Raw genomic sequence first — 15,905 nt, 5'->3', positions numbered from 1 at the left:
ACAGCCCACTCAGTTTCTCATGGGGAAAATTACTCCAGAAAAAATGAAACCTGTGTAGGCTAGGCTACTATAGACCGTATGCCATCCTCATTTGTTCACTGATTGTAGTGATAATGACTGATCAGTTCCATAGTTTTGAAGTAGGACGCTACATCATGTAGTTATTATTACATACTTAAATGCATGTGTACACTGTAACAAGGACACCTTAAAATAAAGTGTAACCCATTCTTAAGAAAATCGAACGAGACTTTGAATACTGTAATAAAGTTTATTACTTAGCATACATACACAAGTAAATATTTATTTTAAAGTTGCATCTAGGAAAAGCATAAGCATAATCAATTCTGAATATTCACAACTAAATGACTATGTAATGTCCACGCAGAATAATAATGCTTTCTAGATGATTACTGTCAAAAATATGTCCATACATGCTTGCTTGTGAAAGTTTCGGTCTGTGACAGTAAAATCGCCATGAATATTTAATGAGGTAGGACTATTGATGAATGATTGGCAGTTCCTCAACAACTTGCTGTGATTAGCTCAATGTTAAAAATACCTTTAGCTGTTCTTTAAAACAACGTAACATGGGTTGCCCGTTAAATGATACTAATACCACGTAATAATGCAGTCGTATGATAATAGGATCATCAATAATGATCTATGATGATGAGAACTGATAAACACATGCTGTTAGTAGCTTGGAAAAGAACAATGACCACTAGATGTCAGCAGCGAGATGTGAGGTTTAAGCTTCAGGGGTTTTTTTATTCACCACCATTGTGTTTTTTTATATATATATATAAGTATAAACAGAAAGTCTACGGTAATTTTTTTTACTAACTTTACTTATAATATTGTTAGTACGCATATTGCACTAAGAACATTTAAAATTACTTTGGGACTTTTTGAGGTCCCCAATGGTGTAACATTTCAGTGTAAATCAGATGCATTTGTTAATGTGTGGTTTCCAAAGGTAAAAAGAAACATTTACTTTGCAGGTAATTTAACTAGTTGATAATCTCCAGTAATCTGCAGTCAGTACATGCAGTAAACATTCTGCTGTGATGGTTCACACGTTAGCCACAAAGATTCTGGCACAAGCAAAACATGTCAAATGACATCAGGGCCATTTTTCATAAACCTAGACCTAGCCATTATGTCAAGACTGTGTCTTAAGAACAAATGCGAACAACTAGCAGTTATTAAGGGGTTATCAGTCTTACTTTTCGGTGTCAAATTAAACCAATCTACGTTTTTATGTAACTGACTTGAAAATGAAATGAAATGAATATGACTAACTTGTAAGACTAGTTTATGCAACCGCCCCCCAGTACAGTAGATTTTAAACTCATATGCTCCCAAATATGATACACAATTAGTCTGATAACCACAGTAACTATATAGCCTAGCACTTTTATATTTGCTCTATAGACTTTATATTATAATGAAAAAAATTATTTTGTCTTTTTTTGTCTCCTAGTCAAAGGTGGTGACATCAACTAAACCTTGTGAAAACGTGTGGTGAAAATGTGTTTCCTAAGGAGATAAATAAAAAGTCAATTTCAAATCCTTTGCTGTTGATATACACAATTTTGTGGACAACATTAATGCGTTTGTCTATAGACATAAACCACAAAGCACCACGGGGGTTTAATAAAAAAAAAAAAAAAAAAAAAAACTTGGTGTGTGACTCATTTCGAAGAGGAACTGCGATGCCATGCCACCAAGTGTGAGCCATTGAACTTAAATTTCACAACAGCCCACTCTGATGAGAACTGATAAACACATGCTGTTAGTAGCTTGGAAATGAACAATGACCACTAGATGTCAGTAGCGAGATGTGAGGTTTAAGCTTCAGGGTTTTTTTTTATTCCAATTTTTTTTATTCACCACCATTGTGTTTTTTTAATATATATATATAAGTATAAACAGAAGGTCTACGGTAATTTTGTTTTACTAACTTTACTTATAATATTGTTAGTACGCATATTGCACTAAGAACATTTAAAATTACTTTGGGACTTTTTGAGGTCCCCAATGGTGTAACATCTCAGTGTAAATCAGATGCATTTGTTAATGTGTGGTTTCCAAAGGTAAAAAGAAACATTTACTTTGCAGGTAATTTAACTAGTTGATAATCTCCAGTAATCTGCAGTCAGTACATGCAGTAAACATTCTGCTGTGATGGTTCACACGTTAGCCACAAAGATTCTGGCACAAGCAAAACATGTGAAATGACATCAGGGCCATTTTCATAAACCTAGACCTAGCCATTATGTTAAGACTGTGTCTTAAGAACAAATGCGAACAACTAGCAGTTATTAAGGGGTTATCAGTCTTACTTTTCGGTGTCAAATTAAACCAATCTACGTTTTTATGTACTGACTTGAAAATGAAATGAAATGAATATGACTAACTTGTAAGACTTTAGTTTTAGTTTATAAACTAGTAAACTAGTTTTAGTTTATGCAACCGCCCCCCAGTACAGTAGATTTTAAACTCATATGCTCCCAAATATGATACACAATTAGTCTGATAACCACAGTAACTATATAGCCTAGCACTTTTATATTTGCTCTACAGACTTTATATTATAATGAAAAAAATTATTTTGTCTTTTTTTGTCTCCTAGTCAAAGGTGGTGACATCAACTAAACCTTGTGAAAACGTGTGAAAATGTGTTAAAAGTCAATTTCAAATCCTTTGCTGTTGATACACAGTTTTGTGGACAACATTAATGCGTTTGTCTATAGACATAAACCACAAAGCACCACGTGACCGAACAAAAAAAGAACTTGAGCTTTACAACCTTACAATTTTTTTCCTTCTTATTTTCTATGATCTTATCTTGGTGACTTGTAGTTTTGGTTTGTTTTCGTTTTTTGGCCGTTTTTCACATATTATACAAAGATGAAGTTAACAAACACAAACTGAGTGTGAAATGTTGTAAAGTTGAGACATTTAAAGTAATATAGTATGTAATTAAGTGATACTGGTTGCATAAAAATACATATACAAAATAAATAAAAATATGAATATGAAATTTATTACAATTAAATGTATATTTCAATAACAGGAAACGTTTTGTTAAGAAAAAGTTTCTATATCATATTGTATGCCAGGCAGCCTTTCAGTTTTACTCGCACTAACACGCTCTCTTTGATGTGTCTTAAGGTTTGTGGATTGTGAAACTAATTGTGTGATTTACAATCAAACCGAGAGTTTGTATCATTAAATCCAACTGCAAATTCAAGTAAAAGAGGTTCATGAGAATGTCTGTGAAATAACATTCTCACCGGGGATCTCATGTCATCTTAAACTGTGGTCGGTAAGGGCAGTTGTACAATGTAAAGCTAAAAGTGAAGCATAGGTCATAACCTATTTTTAGTATAAGAACATTTTCTTAGAAAAAAAGCATGTGGCATTTATGTGCCTGAGTAAGGTGGCAGCTGTTTATATTGACTGACACATAAAAGTAAGTAAAGTCAATGAAACCAGGTCAGATAATTCATATAATTAGTTGAACTGACGCTGGGCAACACGTTTACTTGAAAATGTGTTTGTGCCAATGGATTATTTGTTTTGAAAAATTAAGCAAAGAATTACAGACCTAAAATGATATCAATGAACCAGTGTATGATTTTATTTTATTTACATATTTACATATGTATTATATTATTTTATTATAAGATCTTTTATGCTGATGGAATGTACAGCTTCCGTAGTAATGGGCACATTTCAGTAACCTCAAATCTGATGATTTATTTCAAAACCAGGTGGCATACATAAAAAAATACAATGAACCATTGAACTTTCAGATGCCCCACACTATACTGGAATGAATCAGTAAGGCTTGCACTTTTTCAGTTTTCAGTAAAATGAATGTATATATTTATAACGTAACTGGTATAGCTTTTCTTTGACTGTTTGACACCGGGTTTTTTTCTATGCCAGTGTTTTTCCATACTGTTTTTGCACATTATTGTCGGGTTCAAAACATAAACCTTTTCAAAGACGAAAGTTGTGACCCAAGGTTGCCTTCGAGCGTTATACATGCGAGAACCATTTTGTCTCAAAACTTGGATGTATGATTCATATCGAAGAGGAACTGCGATGCCATGCCACCAAGTGTGAGCCATTGAACTTAAATTTCACAGCCCACTCAGTTTCTCATGAGAAAATGACTCCAGATAAAATGAAACCTGTGTACTATAGCCCGTATGCCATTCTCATTTGTTCACTGATTGTAGTGATAATGACTGATCAGTTAGGCTATATAGTTTTGAAGTAGGACGCTACATCATAAAAGGCTCATAAAAACGGTAGGCAATGGCTGATGAAATGTTTCTAAAAATGTATTTCTTCATATTTGGATTTAGGAGTTTACATATAGAATGTTTCAAGTGTTTTGTTTATGCTACAATATTCGGGTAACACTTTATTTTACAGTCTCCTTGTTACATGTAGTTACTATTAATTACTATAAATTATGCAAAATTACATGCAACTAACCTTAAACCAATCCTAACTCTAACCCTATAGTAAGTACATGTAGTTATTATTACATACTTAAATGCATGTGTACACTGTAACACGGACACCTTAAAATAAAGTGTAACCCAATATTCTTAAGAAAATCGAACAAGACTTTGAATACTGTAAGAAAGTTTATTTCTTAGCATACATACACAAGTAAATATTTAAAAAAAAAAGGAAAAGCATAAGCATAATCAATTCTGAATATTCACAATGACTAAATGGCTGTGTAATGTCCACGTAGAATAATAATGCTTTATAGATGATTACTGTCAAAAATATGTCCATACATGCTTGCTTGTGATTTAACTTAATTAATCTTGTACATTAAGTAATTTGTTCACTAATGCATCATTTATTTTTATGAAGTAACATTGCTCAAAAGTTTGATTACTTAGCAAACATACACAAGTAAATATAAAAATGAAGTTGTCTAACAGTATAAACATAATGAATTCTGAATATGCACAATTGTAACTAAATTGTTATATAATGATCATGTAGATTAATGATGCTTTCTAGGTTACTGTCAAAATGTGTACTTACATGCTTGCATTGTGTGCAATTTATTTTAATGTATCTTATGCACTAAGTAATATGTTCACCAATATATAATCTATTTTAATGTAGGAAATCAAATATAGAACGCATAGAACATTGCTCAAAATGAAATAAAATAGCATCACTGATAAAGACAGAGTGCGTTCTGAAATCAGCAGATTTCACTCCTTCCGAGTAAGTGAGAAAAGCCGCCCGCGGGTCGAAGAATTTCCTGAGTAAGTCTCAGAAGTACCATTAGAGAAAGAATTAGAGGAGCCCTGGTGCACGTCTCCTTGACCCAGGCAGCTCAGGCACAGGGCCAAGGCTCTGCGCCTGAAATGCTGATCCAGAAAAAAGTAGATGGCTGGATTTACACAACTGTTGAGAAATGCCAGGCAGCAGGACAGCGTGAGTCCATTAAGTATGATCGACCTTGTGTCCCTGCTAAGATCTCCCGTTCTCATCAGTAAGATGATCTGGATGGTCTTGAACATATTGAAAGGAAGCCAGGAAATCAGAAAGGCCGCAATTATTGCCAACACGATCTTGAGGGTATGGCGTTGTCTGGCTTCTGCACGCGAGTTTGCGGCAGTGTGACAGTGACGCCGCAGGTTAACCAAAATCGACCCATAACAGAGGACTAGAATCAGTACAGGTAGCAGGAAGGTTAGAAATATGGTCAGGAGATTCATTCCTTGGACGAAAGAGGATTTCGAATCCTCCGAACACAACGTTTCGTCTATCAACCGACGGTACACCAACGATGGAATTCCAAGGAAGAAAGAAATGATCCACACCATGCCGCAGGTGATCTGCACACAGTAGCTGCTCCGTAGGAACTGAGAGTCCATGAGGCGCACGATAGCCAAGTACCGGTCCACGCTCATGCAGGTGAGGAAGAAGATGTTGGAAAAACGGTTGACCGCAATGATGAAGCTGCTGATCTTGCACACGACCTCACCAAAGGGCCAGTCACCATTAAGTGCCGAAACCGCCCAAATTGGCAACGTGAGAACAAACACAAGGTCGGCTGATGCCAAGTTCAGCACGAAGGTGTCCACAAGACGTCCGTATTTCTGTCGCCGTTTGCCGATTACCAAAATGACAAAAAGGTTTCCAAAGAAGCCAGTGAAGAACATGATGAAGTAGAGCACAGGAATGTAGACATTGGACATGGGCAGCGAAATCGGATCATCCTCGAATGGACTGTAGTAGACGTAATCATCTGTGGAGTTCACAGAAAAATCAAGGTCATCGTAACTGCTTGTGGAGCTCATTGCGACATCAGAGAGTGGCATCTCTTTACTGCTTGCCATCCGTGCACAAGTGATGTACAAAGCAGAGAAAACCTAGCACATCACATGCTTAGAAACCACAAACTGCAATAACAGGCTCCCTATCTCTCTCTCTCTCTCCACTCTATTTCCTTAAAACGTTTAAATTTATCACAAAGAGGTGCATTCTCTCAAACGTACAGTGGTGAAATGTTAATCATTGGTATATTAAGTTATAAGTTATAGTTACTAATAGTTATTGGGACTTGATTTACTGCTAAGTGGTGTAGTATCAGTGTAGTTGCTTTTTGAAAACACTCACATGAGAATCTTAACACAAATGTATATATGAAGAGTTAAGATTCAAAAGCCTTCAAAGTGCCATCTGAAATTTTCCTCTAGAATGATCATTTTTATCAAACTTAGGCAATGAAAATTACCTATTAATTGTCATTTATGTGAAATTACTGAACTTAAATATATGAGCTTGATAAAAATGACCATTCTAGAAGAAATTTTCAGATGGCACTTCATATAATGTTTAAGCAGTTTTCTCACGCACAATTACTTCCTCTAAGCAAGAAAAAAAAAAAAAAAAAAAAGTGAGAAAATATGCCATATAGTTGGTGAGGTTTTATTTTTTATAATGCAACTGTGCAACAAACTGTTAAGAGTGTGAAAGGTGTGGGGTCTTCTAAGCTGTTTTGGTTTTCTGGTATTTACAGGGGTACCACATTTTACACCATTTTAAACCTTTACACAGACTAGACAGGTTAAACAAGTTCAAAGTCACAAGTAGGAATAATTAAAATAACAGTGCAAAGGTGTGTCCACATTAGATTTCACATGTAAACAAAGGTTGATTGTATATTGTCAATATTGTAGTGATGTATAAGCACAGCTCACACAGAAGTAACTTTCAAACCAGCAGATTTCTGTTGGTCAAAGCATCGAGTCCACGTGTTCTGCATGGCAGCATGGGGGATTTCGAAGAATTTGCTGAGCAATGGATGATGTGACCGGTACGTGAACTTTTTGTTCATTTCATTTCCTGTTTGGAATGGAATAACGAGAAATGAAAACCAGCTCGTTTATTCGTTTTTTACTTCAGTTTAAAAAACGAAAAATGAGATTTTGGCTTGATTTTTAATTTTTCGTTTGTGGTTTACAAATCGGTTTATGGGTTCGATATTTCATTTGCACACGTGGGCGGCACTGAAACGCCCCTTTCATCTGATTGGTCAAACCGCTCCGCCTTCAGTTAGCTACGAGCTTTTCTTTCTGTCAGGCAGAGTCAGTACGAGTGTGGCACGGACAAATCATACACTATAATAAAATAATGTCTGAAACCACCACTCACTGTTAACTATGCACAGTATTTGAAGCAGAATATGTTGCTGCTCACGTAATTCGTGCTGCAAGCGACCTCATTAATGTGAGCCACGGTATATGACAGATTATTTTAGCATGATATAGGCTATTTCCCATTGATAAATACAGTGCAAATAGTCCTGTCTCTTTGGATAAAAGGGAAGTGGAAATAAATATCAATAATAGGCTGAATGGTATGTCCGTAACATGTCCGTAGATGACCTACCCATAACTATTACATTAGAGTTAGCTATAACACAGTTACAGTATAAAAATTATGTCTAAAGTTCCCATAAAACATGAAAACCCAACAACCCAATGGGAATATATTTTTGTGTAAAACATCTGTTCATAATCTGTGATTACACAATTCCAATACGAATAGCACCGGGAGGCGTCTGGGATAACTCTGCAATGATCAATCCGCATTTTTAAGCCAGCTAATTTTAGGCTCATATTCAGAATACCCTTCTCGTACAACGCCAACGACCACACAAATGGGCTTCCTTTGTGAAATATAGCAGACCACCTTTTTTAAATAACAGTTTAAAAAAGATGGTCTGTGATAGATAGATAGATAGATAGATAGATAGATAGATAGATAGATCTTGAAGTGTAAAGCTTGTTCTCATACACAGATATAGCCTATTTATGTACGAAATTCATGCATTTATTTGTCATTTAAACTGATGCAAACAGGGAAAGAGAGTAGAAAAGACGTATTATCCTGTCGCCCCCTCTAGTGGACAGCATTCATCTACGGACATGTTACAGACATACCATTCAGCCTATTATTGATTTTTATTTCCACTTCCCTTTTATCCAAAGAGACAGGACTATATCATGCTAAAATAATCTGTCATATACTGTGGCTCACATTAATGGGGTCGCTTGCAGCACGAATTACGTGAGCAGCAACATATTCTGCTTCAAATACTGTGCATAGTTAACAGTGAGTGGTGGTTTCAGACATTATTTTATTATAGTGTATGATTTGTCCGTGCCACACTCGTACTGACTCTGCCTGACAGAAAGAAAAGCTCGTAGCTAACTGAAGGCGGAGCGGTTTGACCAATCAGATGAAAGGGGCGTTTCAGCGCCGCCCACGTGTGCAAATGAAATATCGAACCCATAAACCGATTTGTAAACCACAAACGAAAAATTTAAAATCAAGCCAAAATCTCATTTTTCGTTTTTTAAACTAAAGTAAAAAACGAATAAACGAGCTGGTTTTCATTTCTCGTTATTCCATTCCAAACAGGAAATGAAATGAACAAAAAGTACACGGACCGTGACCGCACCTCAATGTAAAAAAAAAAATTAAGTACAATCAACTTGGATATTTAGGTAATTTAAACTTGAATTACATTAAACTGATTTAATTTTTTTTTTTAAATCTGGTATAACTTATAAAAACACTGAAAATTGCTTAACTTATTTTCAGAGGCGGACAGAGTACACAGCTTCATTACTTGAGTAAAAGTACAGATACCCCTTGCTAAATTTTACTCAAGTACAAGTAAAAGTACTACAGTCAGATGTAAGTAAAAGTACTGAAGTACTTGTTTTTAAAAGTACTTGAGTATCAAGAGTACAAGAGTACATTTTCTAAATACTGCATTACTACTGCCACAGTGCTTACATTGGTAAACACAGCAAACACTTGAGGCGAAAACTATCATTAACTTGTTCCGAAAATTGAAATAGTCTGGCGAGGTGGGGCCACGGGTTGGCACATTCCCGGGATGGACCTGCTGCGTCTTCATCCATTGTTTCGTCCATGGTTTCGTCTCTTATCTAAATCTGACCATGGAGTTGACTTTGGCGGAAAGCTGAAGGTGATTGCTGATAGGCTGTCCCAATCAGTGGCGCGTGCACAATCCAATCACGTTTGAGAGGGAAACAACAAATTGAGGGTTTCCGAGAAGAAGTAACGGGTACTCACGGTTATGGATAGAAATGTAGCGGAGTAAAGAGTACAATATTTGCCTCTCAAATGTACTTGAGTAAAGTCATGAGTACTCCCCAAAAATGATACTCGAGTAAAGTACAGATCCCTCAAAATTTTACTTAAGTACTGTACTCAAGTAAATGTACTCCGTTACTGTCCGGCTCTGCTTATTTTGATGAGTTAAAGCAATGCAAAAACATATGTTGTCATATAGTCATGTTTTCAGTTTGTGTTTTGATCTATATTTCGGTTCAGTTCATGTTTGAGGCCTTGTCCACACTAATACATCTTCGTTTGAAAACGCATCTTTTTCTCTCCGTTTTGGCTCTCCCTTAATTAGTTAAGTTCTCTCCCTGTTTGTCAAATTGTCACTATGGTTACTAATTGATTTGAGTATTCTGTTCGGGTGTGTCTTGTCTATTTTCTTGTTTGCCCATGCATTTAAGCCCTCTGTTTCAGTCAATCCCTTGTCTAGCATTATTTCAGTTCTCTGTGATTGTACGTTTTCTTATTTAAGTATTGGACTAAAGTCTCCTATATAGTATCTCCTTTGTCGTGCGGTTGATTACAGCCACCTTATCCGTGACCCATGTGGTGCGACCATTTCACAATCGAACCTACTGACTCTTGCATATGTATTTAGATTTGATACAGTTTTGACAAAAGTCTCCTTAAAAATGGTTTAGGATATATTTTACTCAAATGCCTGTTTGCTTACACCTGTTGTGTGTGGTTGTTTTTTTGTGTTTTTTTTAGATTGTTTTTGCAAGGACTAGTTTTTGATGTGGTTTCTGTTATACCTTGTGTTTATCATGCACTGGGGTTTGAGGGCGGTTTCATAATGGTTAGAAAGGATAGAGGGTCGGAGATTTCCTGTACTGATCAGTTTGCAAGGTGAAAGACAGTCCCCTCAAAATCCCCAAAATCACATCAAGATAAAATCACGTTTATACATTGATAAAAATGCTCTTTTAAATGCAGTGAAATTAAATTAATTTTAACATTAAACAAATTTATAAATGAAATATTAAATACCATTTAATCATGACAAAAATTTAAAACCACTGTTTACTGCTTGCCTCTGCAAATTTGTAAAAATTCTATATGCAGACAACATGGTGATGCACTTGTTACAGTTGACAATCTGCAAGCTGTTTATTAACTAACAAAAAATTCACATTAAAACGTATTTCACGTTTCTGTTGACTATTTAGATTTTGAGGTGTTCTATAAAATATGATAGTCTATGAGACAGATGATAAAATAATTATACCATGATCAAATAAATATTTTAAAACCAATATTAATTTATGCTAAAGCCAAGTACTAGGTGCATACTAAACAATTAGGTCTTTCATAGGTTTCTTTGGGTTGTTATTCTCCAATTCAATGGCAAGAAAAAAAAAAGTGTGCAAACTTCAACACACAACTATCGCTTTGACTATCAAATGATCTCATCACTTTATATTTAGCAACTTTAAAACAATTAATTGACAACTCTGCAAAACAGATGGTGTGTATAGATGCTTTTGCATACTGTACCATTGTTTTGATTTTTGGATGACCTTTAAAAATACAGATATTTTGAATTATTTCTAGATTAAGAGGCTCAGCGGAGCGCTGAAGGTTAATTTTGCATTTAGTCGGTAATGGTGTTGTAAAATCTGACCAATTTGTTTTTGAGATGCATAATTTTTTATGCCATCTCTACAAACCTTTCTGCGTTAAGAGAGGACAAAAATGTATTATATATTAAAAAAGAATACACTAGCATACTTAAAAAAATAACGGTTTACAAAAAGTCAGGACTTGACAGAGGGGTTGAGCTGTAAAGTATATAGCGAATGAGAATGTCAGTATGTTACTCTATAGCATAGTGGCTTAACATGTTGTACTACTTTCATCTGGCCCTTTGAGCCTCTACAATGTGGCCTTTGTACTGGGTAAAGGGTGAACGGTTTTTTATTCCAGAGCCTTGATTCAGTGTAACAAGCATGTCACGGGGGGAATCTGAAGGCCTTTGAGCAAGTCACGTGTCCTCAAGCATGTCCTCAGGCGATCAATTCTGTGTAGAATTATTTCAGGTAATGAGCACACAGAGAGAGAGAGAGAGAGAGTGAGTTGAGTGACTTCTCAGAGCATGATAGGAAGTGCAGAAAATACTTGTCTGACCATACACAAATATTTTCAGACTTATCTCTGTTTTTCTGCAATGAGTTGTTTCTGCATAATCTGTTGTGAGATTCAGAAAAGAGGATGTTCAGTCCACCTTTTGAGTTCAAATGTGATCTAGGGTGAGCAGGCCACAACCCACCATGGGTCTAGTTGTGACACACATGGTTGGTTTAAATGTTTCCATACATGCTAGCATGACGAAACTTGGTGTATTTACTAGGTGCCATATCAACACTAGGCTATATAGAGATAACCATATTTTACCACAGCAAAAGTACTGACGTAAGAAACAGATGACTAAAGACAATGTCAATGTTCAGATATTATTATTCCAAGAAATGTAAAGCAATCTGGCTCATCTATTTGTCTCCTGTTCTGTCTGTTGAATGTGTGGATTAGAACGATGTTGTAGCCTATAGTTTTTTTTATTTACTCAAAAATGTAGTTTGTGTGAGAATGTGTGTGCATGGGAATGTGTGTGTAAGCATATTAATGGAGTAATCATGGATGGCCTTGCTGTAGTGGAGATTACTGGTGGAAACAACTACTTTTAAAATAAAATAAATTGATTACTTAATTTGTACACAAAAGTGCATTTATTTATTTATTCATATTGATAAAAAGACAAGGAATCCAGAATATTTTGATTACCAAAAAATAAAAACAGGAAAAATTCCAGGAAATAGTGAGCCTCAAAAGAAATGATGCATAGTCTGTAAGATGCAGTAGATATACAACTGTAACTGATTGTGTGAACCTAGTCAGACAAATAGTCAAACATATAAGGCAGTAGCCATTAACTCATTATCTGTTAACCCTAACCCATAACCCTCTGAGTAAAAAAGTTACTTTTCTGTGTGGGGAAAATCCTTTTTGGTGGTGTAAATATAATTTATTCTGAAGCAATATCCTCATCAGTGTTCTATCAGCTTTTATATAGTTCTGCAAATCTGCATATTTTTGATATTTATCCCAGGGCGTTAATTGTTTTGATAAAGGCCAATTTTGTTATTAAATGTATGCATCATCTTTCATGTCAAATGTTTACATTTGATCAATAAATTCAGTGTTAATAGTAACACACTATGGGCTGTTACCAATCAAATTAAATAATGTATACTGCGAAATTACAACTGCAATAATTAATGTTAGGCTTTGAGATTAATGTTTTAAATAAACTTTTGAATATACAAATAAGAAATGTTGGAATTTTTTTTTTTTTTTGCCAGTAGGTGGCAGCACGTCACTTAATAACTGAGTCATTAATTCAACCGATTCGTTCAATACGCTGAATCATTTAAAGGAGTCATAACCTAGTATTACATTGGATACCTACTGCTGTATTATAGTCTTTCAGGCCCTTCTAAAAAAGAAAAGTGGAAAAAAATAAACGCAGACCTACTTTTACCCTTATTTCTGAAGGCATTATTGTCTCGCGAGATCAATGCGATGTTTTGGCTGTCGTGGACGCTCTATATGGCTCTGCACGCCAGTTGAAAGGGTTGTTGGGACAGCGTCATTAAAAATTAATTTCATCCACTGGTCCCTGATAGTTTCGTCCGATTTTGGGAGATAAAACACATTTACATGTTTTTTATGGCAATCAACCACAGAGCAAGTCCGGTGTGCATTCGGTTTCTCCATCTTTCTCGACTGAACCAGAGCCCGTCTACGGAGAGCCTTGGCACTCCCTATTCAGCCCCATTGTATTGATTTTGGTTGCAGTTCCATTAGAATTCCACTGGGGGTGATCGCGAGCGAGTGCAGACCATAGGTGCAGACTGAATGGGAGTCAATGGGGCTATACGGCTAAATGTGTCTCTTTCACCCGATCGCCGTTGAGAAATCTCAGATTTTATTGTAGGCTTTGCAAGTTCAACATAGGTTATAGGTCGAAAGTTGAATGAACGAGTACTTATTTCTTTTCGATTTCTTACAGGTTGAGTTGTTGTTGCCCATAACACGCTAGCATTCTGCTAATGACGTCAGCATTCTGACGTCATTGACATTTTAAAAGACTTGCAGGGGCTTCCTGCTGCGGTGTCCATATATGGTATATCCTACTACCTCATGACGTCAAGAGGGAGCTGAAATCAAAATCTCGTATTTGAGTGCGCGTGCACGGCTGCACGCGCGCTGGTTTATTTACCCTGAGGTAAACAAACGCTTCACTTTTAAATATCGGCTTCCCGGCCAGTGTATAATCGTTAGTCGATCATAACATACATTGATTCTCGTGGAAAAGTGAAAATTGCAGGTTATGACTCCTTTAGTAAAACACTGTTGAGTGCTGCTTTTCTTTGTTTGGAACTATTTTCATTGACAAAAACAGTCAATAATGTGTCTAAAATGTAATTAACTTAATATTAACTACTTGAACATTTAACTTTAATCAATGTTACATTTGCAATCGTGATAATATTCGGCAAACCATAGTCATTTTATTACTTAACTGTATCATGTTATTAATAATAAACTCAACATTTTGAATTAGTTTCTTCTGTGAGTTTCTTGTGGGTGCTGCTCATTTGTTTTGATTTATCCACTAAAGTCTCTCAAAAAGAGACAGGCAGCTGGCCTCAGCTTTACCAGAAATACACTGACTTATCCATTAGGCCTATTCGCTATTAAAGGCTGAATGTAATAAAATCAGAACCATTCTCGCGTTTCTCCTAGTTCTTTTTTGTCACTGAAGTTTTAATCAGTCTACTTGTCCGTCAGGCAAGTCAATTTCTTTCACTTAAGTGAAACTTTGCCCCTTCAAAAAATCCACTTGTGTCACGGACAGTGTAGCCTAATGAGCTAACGTAAGTGCATTGATTGAAAATATAGCCTACATAACTCATTGTAACATAGCCACATGATTGACTTTACCTGCTTCTTTGCATCAATATGAGAAATCATACTAAACTTCTAGCTTCAGCTTGGTCACGGGCCTGCCACGTGGTGTTTTGGGTGAAAAAGTTAAGGGGAAGAGGTGAAGATAAGCCAGTGACATCACTATATGACGAACACTTTCCCAAAAAATATTATTTAGCTCTGCCATTTTAATATTTGCTTAGGCTACTATTTGCTTTGATAAATTTACATTTTAACATAAATTAGTAATTAATCCGCAATCAAGTCTGTTGTCAAGATCATCTCGGAGATGTTACAACTAAAATGTCAACCATTTAAAAATTAAATAAAAAAACTTTTAACATATTAATTAAAAACATTTATATAATTAAGATCTTTAATATATTGTGCTGATTTGGCTATTTCTCCACTTTTTTTTTGTTTTGTTTTTTTATCACGTTTTGTCTCAATCACTGCGATTTGAATGAAAATGTATTCAATACCATTACACCTGTCAGAATGTGCGATTCAAATGAAAAGTCTGCTTTCGTGTGCGTGGAGATTCTCACAACTATACTCTTATCTGGACAAGACAAGCGCATTCTTCTTCCGAGTCTAACAAAGTAAGGCTACTGCACCGGCGCTTCGTGCTATTGATTCATTCCGATCTGCCTTATACACTTAGCCTGCTGCAGGGGCAGAAATGCACGTTATCTACATGAAGACATCAGACAGACTTAAAACTGAAACTATTGTGAATTATAGATCATATTTGATAAGTGCTTTTCGTGACGCGAAAAGCACTTATCAAATATGAAATATGCTATAAGTTATTATATCACTTATAATAAACTTTTTTTTTTTTTTTTTTTTAAATAAAAGCCGATGGGGGGAAGGTATCGACACCCACCCATAAACCAAAACGAAAACTATCCGAGCTGTCATCTAGGGTGGCAAATGGGGTGGCAAAGGTCATTTTTAGCCACCCTTGTGGCCACACCCCTGTTGCAATGTGCAGTTTGACACATTCACTTCTATTCTTTAGGGGTAAATAAAGAAAAAAGTAAACACTGTAATAATGAAACAAGAACCCATAGCCTATATTTGTGGGCTTCTAGACGTGTGATACTAATGTGGAAAAAAATACTCTGAACCCAAAGTGGATTGACACAAACTGAGAAAATAAAAAAATTGTTCGGTTGTGCCCCGCTCTG

General features: G+C 35.7%; 1 protein-coding gene across 1 annotated transcript; it reads right to left on the bottom strand.

Moving 5' to 3' along the window:
• Window positions 1-4,667: 4,667 nt before the first annotated feature.
• Window positions 4,668-7,089, bottom strand: gpr25 (G protein-coupled receptor 25). Its single transcript, XM_084394497.1, has one exon. The coding sequence runs from the start codon at window positions 6,396-6,398 to the stop codon at window positions 5,265-5,267; it is 1,134 nt and encodes a 377-aa protein (XP_084250623.1). The 5' UTR covers window positions 6,399-7,089; the 3' UTR covers window positions 4,668-5,264.
• Window positions 7,090-15,905: the final 8,816 nt, after the last annotated feature.

Source organism: Rutilus rutilus, assembly GCF_951802725.1.
Source record: "Rutilus rutilus genome assembly, chromosome: 22".
NCBI lineage: Eukaryota > Metazoa > Chordata > Actinopteri > Cypriniformes > Leuciscidae > Rutilus > Rutilus rutilus.
Note: the sequence above shows the minus strand (reverse complement) of the source record. Positions and strands in the feature narration are given on the sequence as shown.

What these genes read in the sequence shown, in the direction of transcription:
- gpr25 (XM_084394497.1), bottom strand. Translation starts at nt 6,398, where the DNA reads ATGGCAAGCAGTAAAGAGATGCCACTCTCTGATGTCGCAATGAGCTCC.